The sequence below is a fragment of the Callospermophilus lateralis genome, chromosome 5 (assembly GCF_048772815.1).
Source record: "Callospermophilus lateralis isolate mCalLat2 chromosome 5, mCalLat2.hap1, whole genome shotgun sequence".
Classification (NCBI taxonomy): Eukaryota; Metazoa; Chordata; class Mammalia; order Rodentia; family Sciuridae; genus Callospermophilus; species Callospermophilus lateralis.
In genome coordinates, this window is record NC_135309.1 from 84,303,326 (window position 1) to 84,316,646 (window position 13,321).

The 13,321-nt window shown below is 35.1% G+C and overlaps 1 protein-coding gene across 1 annotated transcript in view; it reads left to right on the plus strand.

Annotated features, from left to right (window-relative positions):
• The first annotated feature begins 12,525 nt into the window (after nucleotides 1–12,525).
• Nucleotides 12,526–13,321, plus strand: part of Slco6a1 (solute carrier organic anion transporter family member 6A1) — a 121,397-nt gene continuing 120,601 nt past the window's right edge. Inside the window, exon 1 of the mRNA XM_076857679.2 lies at nucleotides 12,526–12,841. Within this exon, the coding sequence (XP_076713794.2) occupies nucleotides 12,526–12,841 (316 nt within the window). The remainder of the gene's footprint in view (nucleotides 12,842–13,321) is intronic.

A 13,321-nucleotide genomic window follows, 5' to 3' on the forward strand; every position in this document is an offset into this window, starting at 1 on the left:
TTCACCTCACATGTTATTTCTCTTGCTAAGAAAAAACTTTTTAGCTTGAATTCGTCCCATTTGTTGATTCTTGGTTTTAACTCTAGTGCTATAGGTGTCTTATTAAGGAATTTGGGGCCTGACCCCAATGATAGAGATTGGGGCCAACTTTTTCTTCTATTAGATGCAGAATCTCTGGTTTGATTCCTAGTTCCTCGATCCATTTTGAGTTAACTTTTGTGCATGGTGAGAGAAAGGGATTCAATTTCATTTTGTTGCATCTGGATTTCCAGTTTTCACAGCACCATTTGTTGAAGATGCTATCCTTTCTCCATTGCATGCTTTTAGTACCTTTCTCTAATATAAGGTAGTTGTAATTTTGTGGGTTGGTCTCTGTGTCCTCTGTTCTGTACCATTGGTCAACCAGCCTGTTTTGGTACCAGTACCATGCTGTTTTTGTTACTATTGCTCTGTAGTATAGTTTAAGATCTGGTATAGCGATACCACATGTTTCACTATTCCTGCTTAGAATTGCTTTAGCTATTCTGGGTCTCTTATTTTTCCAGATGAATTTCATAATTGCTTTTTCTATTTCTGTGAGGAATGCCATTGGGATTTTGATTGGAATTGCATTGAATCTGTAAAGTGCTTTTGGTAATATGGCCATTTAATAATATTAATTCTGCCTATCCATGAGCAAGGTATATCTTTCCATATTCTAAGGTCTTCTTCTGTTTCTCTCTTTAGGTCTCACCATCTCTAGCAATCAGAGAAATGCAAATTAAAACTACTCTAAGATACCATCTCACACCAGTAAGAATGGCAGCCATTATGAAGTCAAACAACAATAAGTGCTGAAAAGGATGCAGGGAAAAAGGTACACTCATACATTGCTGGTGGGACTGCAAATTGGTACAGCCAATTTGGAAAGCAGTATGTAGATTCCTTGGAAAGCTGGGAATGGAACCACCATTTGACCCAGCTATTCCTCTTCTCCGGCTATACCCAAAAGACCTAAAAACAGCATACTACAGGGACACAGCCACATCAATGTTTATGGCAGCACAATTCACAATAGCTAGACTGTGGAACCAACCTAGATGCCCTTCAATGGATGAATGGATAAAAAAAAATGTGGCATATATACACAATGGAATATTACTCAGCACTAAAATATAACAAGATCATGGCATTTGCAGGGAAATGGATGGCATTAGAGCAGATTATACTAAGTGAAGTTAGTCAATCCCTAAATACAAATACCCAATGTCTTCTCTGATATAAGGGAGGTGACTCAAAATGGGGTAGGGAGGAAGAGTGTGAGAAGAAGATTATCACTAAATAGGGAAGAGAGGTGGGTGGGAAAGGGAGGGAGAAGGGGAATTTTTTGCATGGAAGATGGAAGGAGACCCTCATTATTATACAGAATACATGTATGACAATGTGAGGAAAAAGAAAAAACAAGAAGTATGCCACATTAGATTGGGTAGAGAGAAGTGATGGGAGGGGAGGGGTGGGGAAGGGGGAAAGGAAGGGCAGCAGATTAAAATAGACATTATTATTGCTGTATGTATATATGTGACAGTATGACCAATGGATTCTGCAACCTGTACACTCAGAAAAATAAGAAATTATATCCCATCTGATTCAAATGTATGATATGTCAAGATCATTGTACTGTCATGTGTAACTAATTAAAACAAATAAAAAAAATTTCTGAAAACACAAGGGTGTCCAGTGCTGAGCTTCTTGAAACAATCTCTATTTGAAGATAGTCAATTCCTTCAGTAAATAAATGGGTACTGACTGTCTCAGATCTTGCATTTATTTCAATACTTATAGTAACTCTTCTGCTTAACATTCCAAAAATTTTGTATTTCTACATATTGCTAAATTTTACAAAAAGAAACCTTCCCCATTTATTCCACTTCCCCAAATTCAATTACTATCTTAACACACATATATCAAAAATTAAGGAGTTTGTGGTGATATTTGCCTCTGAGATGTGAGCACATTGGAAAAATATACAGAAATGAGGTAAGGAAAAATATTACCTCTAGTGCTGTTAAGGATCTAAGAGCACAACTGGGACTTGAAGATTAAATTTATTTATTTTTTTCACTTCTTCAAACTAAATTAAACCTGCCAGAGAATATGAATAGCTACAGGCCAGGATTCTGAAGGCTCAGTGTTCTTTCTCCATTTTCACTTATTAGATAAAATTACCTTTTTTTGGGGGGGGGGGATAGTCAAATAATGAGGTACAGGGAGCAACCAGAAAGAATCCTCAATGTTCTTTTCTAAAAGACCTCTCCCATTGTACAAATGAGAGAAAGTAGATAATAGATGTTCCCCTCAGTCAAATGGCTACTGAAAGTAAATTATCCATCAATCATATAAAACCTGATTTTGGTCAAGGTTAGACCCACTGGTTACTAATTTGTTAACATGGTTACTAATCCATGTTTTAAAATGGATATTCTTAATTAAATCAGATTAAAATATTTTCTTTTGAATTTTTTTGCCTTTAAACTCAAGTTTAACAAATATATTGTGCTATTATAGAAATTAGCACAGTATACACAAAAATATATTGTATACTGATCATAACTAATAACCCTCACTCAAATCTCAAAAGACAGAGTATTAGGAACATGAGTGTGAGGGTTCATAATTATATGTTTGGAAATATTCTCCTGAAAGAAAGTGAAAAACTTACAAAACTAATGGTGGATAAAGTTTATTTTAAATGACTAAATCAGTATCTTTTAGATTCTGTAGAAAAATGAAATATGTGCCCTCTAGATGGCAGCAAATTAAATCCTTTGAAACATTAGTACCTCTGATAAAGTAGGGGGAAAAGGAATTGTATAGAGGTAGCTAAAAATTGACACAGAACCTACAAACTTAAAATATATACTGGCAAATTAGATGATAAACTGTTCCCAATCAAATGTGATTACAGACTCTCTATGTTGACCTCCTAAGGTCAAACTCTTTCAACACCCATTCTTTCAGAATCTCATATTCTGAGAAAACACCACAGACAAGTTGAACCACTAATAACTCCCTGCTGTGGTTTGGATGTGGTTTGGGTTTGTCTCTTCAAGGTTTGTGTGCAGGAAGCTTGGTCCCCAGTGTGAGAGTGTTGAGGTGGTGGGACATTTGAGAGGCAGAGGCTAGTGGAAGGTGGTTAGGCCTTTGGGATTCTGCCCCTAGAAGGGAGCCAGGAAAGATGGAAAAAACAAACTCACTGTTATAACAAACCACTCTGGTGGTAACTAACCCACTCCTATGATAACAGCCTTGCTCCCACCCCTTTCCTGTGTGGTCTCTTACCACGTGATGCCCTCCTCCATGTTATGATAGAGCAAGAGGGCCCTCACCAGACCAAGCCTTCCGCTCATGTACTTGCCAGACTCTAGAACTGTGAGAAATGAATTCATTTTCTGTATAAGTTGCCTGTCTATTGTATTCTGTCATAGCACATTGACAAAGAAACACCTTTAATCTGCTCTTTGGGCTTACAACCCCTTTTGTCTTTGTTTTATTTGCAGTGAAGCACTATTTCTCTCCCCTATTACACAATAGCCTTAAATAAAATACTTTTTAATTGTTTTAACTAGTGTCAGAATAATTTCTCCTCAATAGTACATGTTTATTTTGTAATGTTTTCCTTCTTTTCAAAAATTTAGCATGTTACCTAGTAATCATTCTGAATGGTTTTAAACCAAAAGTTATTTTTAAAGGGCATTATCTCTAACAGGAATGCATTTCTAAAAGTCCCCTTCACCAGCTAACTTCCCATTCAGCTGTTAGTACTTCACTTATAGACCTTCTAAATGATCTAATATCTCCAATCCCAATCCCATTTTAACATTGTATACTATATAATCCATAAAAATAGCTTTATGTTCATTTAATACCATGTATTTCTTAATTGTAGATCCTCAGCTCTCCCACTTTCTTCTGAGTGTCTCTGTGGCCACAAAGCTTTCAACCAGGGAGCCATTCTTGGGCATCTACATTCTCTTTTTGTCCAGCTTTCTTTTCTTTGCTGTCCCTGAAGCTGCCTCGGGAAAGCTTACAACTCATTGTCACAGCTTTTAACTTTCTTTCTAGCTGTCTTAATCCTCACCTGTGACATCCTTCTAGAAAATTTTCACACAATTATGCTTCAAGTGTTGCCCTTTCTATAGCCTTTTGTGGAAACATCTTGGATTTATTTTCCCTTTCAATTGAGTCATCTCAACAAATTGAGGGTCTTACTTCAGAGAAGTTGCTTTTTTTTTTTAAGATACAGGATCATGATTCTAATAATTATGACAAATAATTGTCTTTGTTTAAGTACCTACTGTATGCCATGAATGGAGTGAGAAACTTTTAAAATATTGCTTCCAATAATCTCAAGTGGGTTAATTAATATTGTAATTTTACAAATGAGTATCAAATGGTCAGAATGTTTAGAAGACTTACCCAAAGAAGATAATGGATGGATTCAAAGTCTTAGGAATGCTTTATTATGTATATGGCATTTCCCCTGATGTTTCTAATATTTGTAATCCTTAGAGATTTAAAAATTATGTGGCATTTCATTTATTTAGCAGGTAGACTTCTAATATTAGTAAACTAAAAAGACTAAAAGGAAGCTGATACATAAAGTAAAAAGTCTGTAATCATTGAGAAAAATAGTATTTATAGCATCCACATATTTAATATCACTTTCAGCATTGTACCTGCAGGTTTCATATTTTGTGTGGAATATATCATTGGTTTAACTGTATAATTATTAAGAGACCGCCTGTTAGAAACAGTAGCAAAAAGTTGTTACTCTCAATAAGAGAGGAAGCAAGAATTACTCACTAGGGAAACTAAGGAAATGAGAATTATTGGTTAAAAGTGAATACAAATTCTATAGCTTGTAATTTGTGATGTGATTCCTTGCTAAGCCACATTACAGTTATTTGCGCCATCATATTGCTTATCTGCTTTACTGACTCATTTGCTAAAAAGGGTTATGTGAATCACCACAAACATATTACTTTGCTGAATATTTTTCTAGTGTTTAGAGGTTTTAGCTGAAAAAGGTATTCTTGGGAAGATTCATAATATTACCTCATAAACATTCATTGTTTAGTTCAAAGTGGTTTCTTAAAATATTTCAAGTTCTTGAATTGCTGAACCCATCAAGGACTGCATTAGTTGGTAGCTATATTTCAGTGCCTATATTGAAATTTTGTGCTATCTGCACTTATTAACTTCTGATAAACATCCAAAGTGATTTTAAATCCATATTTTTCTAGATTCAAAGACATTTTTTCACATTTAATATTTTCAAAATGGGGATGTATTTTATATATCTCTACAGTTTCTATGAAGAGCTTTTTAAAAATCACTGATTTATTAGGAAAATATAAATATAAAGATAAACATTTCAGTTAGTTCAGAGCAAAAACTGAAGACAATTCAATGATTATTAAAATGGGAATGATTAAAGAAGCTATGGTGAATTCATATCATGGAATTCTATCTGAAATTATACTGTTTTATAAAGATGAATCAGGTGTGATGTTTAATAATGTTAAATATGGCCAGGTGTGGTGGAACATGCTGGTAATCCCAACATCTCTGGAGGCTGAGAAAAGAGAATTGCAAGTTCAAAGCCAGCCTCAGCAATAGCAAGGCACTAAGCAACTGAGTGAGAGTCTGTCTCTAACTAAAATACAAAATAGGGCTGCGATGTGGCTCAGTGGCTGAGTGTACCTAAATTCAATCCCCGGTACCTCACTCCCTAAAATAATGTTAAATATGCAGAAGAAGAAAATATCCATTAAAAAAAAAAAGCTTAGAATACAATTCTTGTAGCTGTATGGTAGTGCCCTCTATTATGAAATTAAAATCCCATGATTATAACTTTTCTCAGCCTGGATACTGCTAAGACTAAAAATAACATAACAAATTCATTTAGCTTGGATTTAAAAAGTAAATTTATTATAAAAATGAAAAAGTATTTTATAGTAAAGTTGAAAATAAGCCATAGTTAAGTGATTAATTTTGTTATTTAAACAAATTATAACCCTGAAATAAATTTTAATACCGAAAATGAATCTGTATCATTGTACTCTCCATTATGACTATCACCACGTATATGTGGCTATTAAGTACTTACATGAGGCCAGTGCAAATTGAAATAAGGTGTAAACCTAAAATAAACTCTAAATATTGAAACCCGAATAGAAAAAAAAAACCTGAATAGAAAAAAAAATTAGAGATATTTATTCCATTAAATATCTCTAACAAAAACTGGTCTTTACAAATTTGATTACATGTTGAAATAATAATATTTCAGGCACATTGGTTTAAATATATTATTAAAATTAATTTTACCTGTTTTGTTTCTTTTTTATGGTGGTTACTAAAAATTATTAAATTATATAAGTGCTTCTTTGGTGAGAGTGTGAAGAAAAAGGGAAAACTTGTACACTATTGCTGGAAATGTAAATTGCTATAGACATCATGGAAAATAGGAAGGAGATTCCTTAAAAAAATAAAAATAGAATAACCACATGATCTAGTATTACAAAATTTGGATATATATCCAAACAAAATTATAATTTCAAAGAGATATCTACATTCCATTACAGAATTATTTTCAATAACCAAGATATGGAAACATCATTATTATTTTTTAAGACATAGTTAACTTTTAGGTAACAAGGAGATCTTACCATTTGTAACTATATGTTTGAACCTGAAGGACATTGTGTTGAATAAGCCATCATAGAAAGAAACATACTGCATACTCTTACATGTGGATTCTAAAAAGTCAAACTGACAAAAACAGAGTAGTATGGGAATTACCAGCAACTGAGGGGTAGGAGAATTGGGGAGATATTGACCAAAGGATACAGGGTTTCTTTTATGGGGAAAAAAATAAAGTTTGAAGCTGTAATGTATAGCGTGATGACTATAGTAAATATTGTGTTCTTGAAATTTGCATAGTATAAATCTTAAGTCAGTTGTTCTCAATACAAACACACAAATACACCTAGACACAAATACAAATGAAATAACCATCATAACAATAAAGGCGACAGCAGGAAACTTTGGGAGGAGATGTATGCTTTTATGGTCTTGATGATAGCTATGATTTCCTAGAGATATGGTTACCCCAAACTCATACATATGTTAGTGTGTGATAGCATCCCATAAGTTCATAGTTTTTCTTTACTCTTTTTGATTATTTTCATTTGTTTCTCTGCCTGGATAACTTACAGTATTCCGTCTTTGAGTTTACTTATTCTTTCTTCTGTTTGATCAGTTCTGCTACTAAAGCTATTCAGTTTTTCAATTTAGACATCGCATTCTTTAGCTCCAGTATCTAGTTATATTTCATAGTCTCTACCTCTTTATTTAACTTTAATTTTGTTATATTTGCTTTCCTAATTCCATTTAGTTGTCTATCTGTCTGGCATCTCTCTGAACTCCTTTAAGATGATTTTTATAATTATTTGTCAGACAATTCTTAGATCTCCATTTTGCCAGGGGTTAGATGCTGGTACTTTTTAAATTATTTTTATGATGTCATGTTATTATTTTATTATTTTTATGATGTCGTGTTTCTGTGATTATTCGTATTTGAGTCCCATTTTCCTGTCTTCATATTTGTAGAAACAATCACCACCTCTATTCTTTTTTAAGTATTTTTTTTAGTTGTTGATAAAACTTTATTTATTTACTTATTTATATGTGGTGCTGAGAATCAAACCTAGTGCCTCACACATACTAGGCTTGTACTCTACCACTGAGCTACAATCGCAGCCCACAACTTCTATTCTTTACTAATTGGTTTCAGGAGAGAGAGAAAAAAAAATTGTCACTGAATTTGGCTAGAGGTCAGAGTTCCTCCTCTTGCTCCCTAAATGCAAGACTGGTGCTGAGAGCTTCCTGTTTATTTTCCTTCAAGTAGTTCACTGAAGTACTCAAGGTTCTGTACCTTTGTCTATTCTAGCAGAATTGAGCTGGTGCAAAGATCTGCTCCTACAATTGAAATCTATGTACTATTTGTGGATGCTGGCATGGATCATCAATGTTCTATGTATTGGGACATTTGGGGCACCAACTGTTATGGTGTGGGATTCTGGGAGTGCATGTCAGCTGGTTGATTGAGTACATAGGTGAGTCATGCTATGGAGTTCACAAGTGGTCTATTGTTGGAGTTCATGAGCTGATTACCAGGACCTATGTCTGGTTGTTTTTGCTGTGGGTTCCTCCCATTTCTCCATAATCCTAGTTGTCCCCAGGTGACTTAGTCATGCTAATCGCCTCAGCGTTCTGCATGATGCAAGACAGAATGAGGTCTCCTGGGTAGTGTCTGGTAAGGTTGGGGAAGCCAGGTACTCACTTGCTATTATTTCACCCTGAGGGAGATGTTGGATTCAGGAAATTTCTCTCAGCATCAAGATTTGCCAAATGCCTCTGAGAGGCTTGACATGAGTAAAGTGAGGCTGCTTCTCTTACCCAATGTATCCATTCTCAATATTTTTCTCAATGAACAGTACTGTAATCTCTTAGTTGACTTCCAGGTCTTCCACAAAGGTATTTTTATTCATAGTTAATTGTCAGATTGGTGTTTTTGTGTCAGGATGAGGGCTTGAACCTCATATTCTTCTGTCTTGCTGATGTTATTCCCTGACATTTTATTTCTATTTAATAGCATTGCTCCATAGCTTTGATTTTCATAGAGACATAAATATACCAAAGGTCTCTTTCTACCTAAAATAGAAAAGAACTTGGTAAGGGGTCATTTATTATTTCTTTTTGATGTGGCATATCTTTCTTTAAAAAGTCAAATTTCCCTAAGACCTCATCCTTCCAACAGGATGCAGTTATGTTGTTAAACAACATTACAAATGCAATTCTGTGACCTTCTAACTTAGGCTCCTTCTTACCTGGAGAAGGATGTATTATTTTATGACTGCTGCTTGTTGCTTCCAGAAGGAATTTCCAAACTTTCTTAAGAGAGCACATCATTTTTTTACAAAAATATTTTAAACATTATCAAATATTAAAAATACAGCAACATGTTCATTCAATTGTTTCCTTGTGTAATGGATTTTACAAGTGACTTTGGAGCAACTAAAAGGTCAAGAAGAAACAAAGCAGATATTGAGGGAGGGAGAGCATTTTTGTCAGTATGCTCAATTAAGTACAAGTGCTACCTGGTTAAGCAATGCAGTTCAGAATTTAGATATCTGCAGATATTAAAGGGCAGAAAGATATTTCTAGAATCATGACTTGGAAGTCAACTATTTCTGGGTGAAGTGATGATTATTAATATCTTCTTCTTATATGATTATGTTTGTTCTTCGCACAACTTTTCAGCATACACCAATCCTAACATAATACTTCTGTTTTTATCTTCACCTCAAAAATATGTTCAAATATGAAATATGCCCCTTTAAATATTTCTTTAGTAGTAGTAGTTTCCACAGAGTTTCTCAGACATCTCTCTCTCTCTCTCTCTCTCTCTCTCTCTCTCTCTCACCCCCCCGCCCCACATGCATAGTTGATTGCTTCCATAGAGATGTGTGGTCAAAGCAAAATGGTAACATGAAGTATTTCGGGAGTCACAATAAATATAGTATATAACTGGGTCACAAAGATGAAGGAGGAAATATTAAAGTTTATTAAAATGTATTATTCAAAGATGAAGAATCCTGAAGGGTTTACCCTGGAAATACTAGTTTCCAAAGTTTTTAACCTATGAAATCATTTATTCAAATAAAATATCATGCAGAGTCTCAGTATAAAATAAGTGATTGCCATTCTGATTCCAATATTGGAAATCCTTTTCTATTGCCAGATCTGAAAAAATCTTAGAAGGTCAGGAAGAAACCAAATGATGGTTACTATACTTCTAACTGAATGGATATTGGTGCAAATCAGTCAAGGAATATACAAAAAACAATGAGTCTTACATTCTCCTCTCTAGCTTTAGAATTACTGTCAGCTCCCAAAGTCCCTAAAAGTATATTTTGGAGCCTTTAATGTATTGATACATCAGTTACAAATCCTCTAATACTAGTAGGCTACAGTGTAATCTGCTTCTAAGTATGAAGCCCTCTCTGGGGATGGCCTTATTTTTGTTTCAACATCATGCTTCAAGAATCAACTCCAGGGGATAGGAAGGGCAGCAGAATAGAATAGACATTATGATTGCTATATATATCTGCAATCTGTACAATCAGAAAAATGAGAAATTATACCCCAATTGATTCAAATGTATGAATTGCCAAGATCATTGTAATGTCATGTGTAGCTAATAAAAAAAAAAAGAAAAGAAAAGAAGGGGAAAAAAAGAATCAACTCCAATTAAGAGTAATATTCTTACCTCTTTTTAAGTGCTATACAATTATGGGACTTCCCAATGTCCTAAAGACAGGTTAGAATCTTCATTATTAAGATTCAATGATAGTGAAGGTGAGAAAATATTATGAATAGTTGAATTTAGAAACAAATTTTATTTTCAACATTACATATTAGGATAAGAATGAACTTTGAAATTAGACAATAACTTTCAAATTTGGCTCTGTGTATTTCTGGATGTTTTGATACATTCTAGCCCTTTGCCATGAGTTCTAAAAATCAAGTGTCTCTAGAGATAGGCAAATGATGCCTGGAGAGAAAAATTGCTCCTGGTCAAGAACCACTGGTTTACATCAATACAAGAATTCAAAATTTCTCATTTAAATTTTTCATATTTTCTAATCGACACATACTGATTCTCCATATTTATGTTACAGAGTATAATGATTTAGTACATGTATACAACATGTAATTATCAAATCAGGGTGATTACCATTTATAACTCCTTATACATTTATCATTTCTTTGTGTTTGGCAAATTCAAACTCCTTCTAGTTTTTCATAATTTGAAATAGGATATTGTAAAGTACAATCACTTTACAGTGCTGTAAAATACTAGAACTTATTCCTTCTACTTAACTTTATTTTGTTCCTCAGTATTCGACCTCCTACTTTTCCTAGTCTCTACTGATAGCTATTCTTTCATCTTTGAGATAATTCTTACCCTCCACATGTGAGTGAGAACATGCTATGTTTCTCTTTCTGTGTCTGGATTATTTCCTTTCAGAATGTCCTCTGATTCCAAAGGTAGCAAATTGTACAAAATGCTGGACAAGAATCCAAAATAATGATTTTTTAAAAAGTTCAATGAATTCCAAGAGGATGCAAATAAACTGAATAAATTTAGGAAAACAATGCACAACATGAAAGAACAATTCAATAGAGATTCAGAAGAAGAATCAAACAAATATTCGAAATGGAAAACTCAGTCACCCAAATAAAAGGCTCAGTTGAAAGCCTCATCAATATGTTGCTTTATGTCTCATTTTAAACTCATTGCTTTATGTCTCATTTATGTCTCATTGAGGGCTACAATATTTTAATTAAGTCTGCCAATATGTCTACCCAGAGGCTGTTGCCATTTCTGCCATTAATAAAATTTTTGTTCCCAAGAAAGGCAGAATTATACTTTTTTTTCTAACAGATTGAGTTGGTGCTTAGTGATTTTTCTCCAGATCTGCCATACTAGCACTTTCTGAGTTGCCAAAAATTTGTTGGAGAGTTAGATTGTTTTTGGCAACATGTGTAACTCATTGGAGAATATAGTTTTATCTCTCCTGGAAAGTCACCTTCTCCACACATATGGCTTAAACACAATTTATTTCAGCCCAAGAAAATGAAACCATTAAGAAGTTATGTTTTCATATGAAAAACAAAAACAAAACCCAGTTTAATAACCTGCTAATAAACTCAATAAGATTTTTTACACCAGGGAAAGTAAATCATGCTCTGGGTCCCAGTCCTTCATTTAGAAAGAAAGCTAATAATCTTTTCTGGTGTTTTGTGGGGGATAGAGTGCTAGGACAATAATTTCTATGTGTAAAACCTTTCATTTAAGGACAGTGTTGGTACATTGTTGATCTCTGTTGTTCTTCCAAGACTTTTATTGTGGTAGAAGTACCTTCTCCCATGTCTACTGATTTTTTTTTTTTTTCCCCTTTCTGATCCTTCAGCAAATTTCAGTTTGTTTCAAGATGGTCCTATTGGAAAGACACCACAAGCAAGTAAATCGGGGGAAATTGAGGACATACTCACCGTGTCATCTGCTTCCAAATGAGTATTAAGAACTGGAATCTTTTGACTTCATTATCGAGTACTCCCTGTGTTAGTACCTTTCAGAATCTAGTTCTAGCTTTATTTTTATTTTTGTTCTCCTTCCTCAAGCGGGAGCAAAGAAGGAAAACAGCCTTGGAATTCTCCCAGGGCAACCGTCAACTCCTCTGCAGACTTTGCCTCCAGCCCAAGGAGGAGGAACTTACGCGCAGGCGCCTCAGGCCTCCTAGTCCTCCCACCCAGGTGGGGTGGGTTTGGGGTTTGGGGTTTGGCGCTGGCAAGGCTTTGTAAGGAGATACACCCAGGTAAGCCTTGCCCCAGGTCCCAGCAGGGCACCTAGAGACCATGAAGGAAGCCGTAGAGAATGTGGAGCCGGAGGAGACTGTGTCGGGCAGGAGGACTTCTAAGGACGAGGAAGTTGAGACTTTAGGAAATCGCAAGAAAATTTCCTCGTACCTGACGATGTTGCCAATGGCCTTTACGAAGTTTCACAGAGCTCCTCGGAAGAAAAAGGCGAAATCTCCTCCCAAAAAATCACCAGACTCGGATCATGTCAAGGAAGGGTCCTGTGGCATTGGTTGTATTGTTGTCCCCTGCTGTGAGCGTTTTAACAGCTTTCGCTGCTTCCTGTTTTTCTTCTGCATGCTGATCTTCACTCAAAGTGAGCCCAACGGGTGGGGATCATTCTGGTAATGGAAGTGGTCAGGTGGACCAAAGATGCAGGTTTGGTGGGGAGGGAGAGAAAAGAAGGGTGTGTGCTGGGTGTCATATTGTGGGCCAGAGTGAAGAAGTTTTCTTAGACTTGTTCTCCAAGTATGATTGGAATCAAAGCTGTTTGGGTTATTGCTTCATTTCCTGATGGACATGATTGACATAATCCATCCTATAATTTGGGAGTGGTAGGGCTCTCATGTCCAAATAACCTGTTGGAGAAGGGATGTTGTTGTCATTTAATGTGGTTTGGCTACCAGTTTTTAAGTTCTAGGTAGAATCTCTTGGAAACTGAAATTGAAAACTGTGTGTGTGCAATCGCCAGCTTGTTTCAGCTTCTGCCTCCAAATTTTGAGACACTCTGGCTAAGCCACTTTCTATTTGAATTTTTTTTTCTTCATCTGTAAATCAAGGGAGAGTAATGGGACTT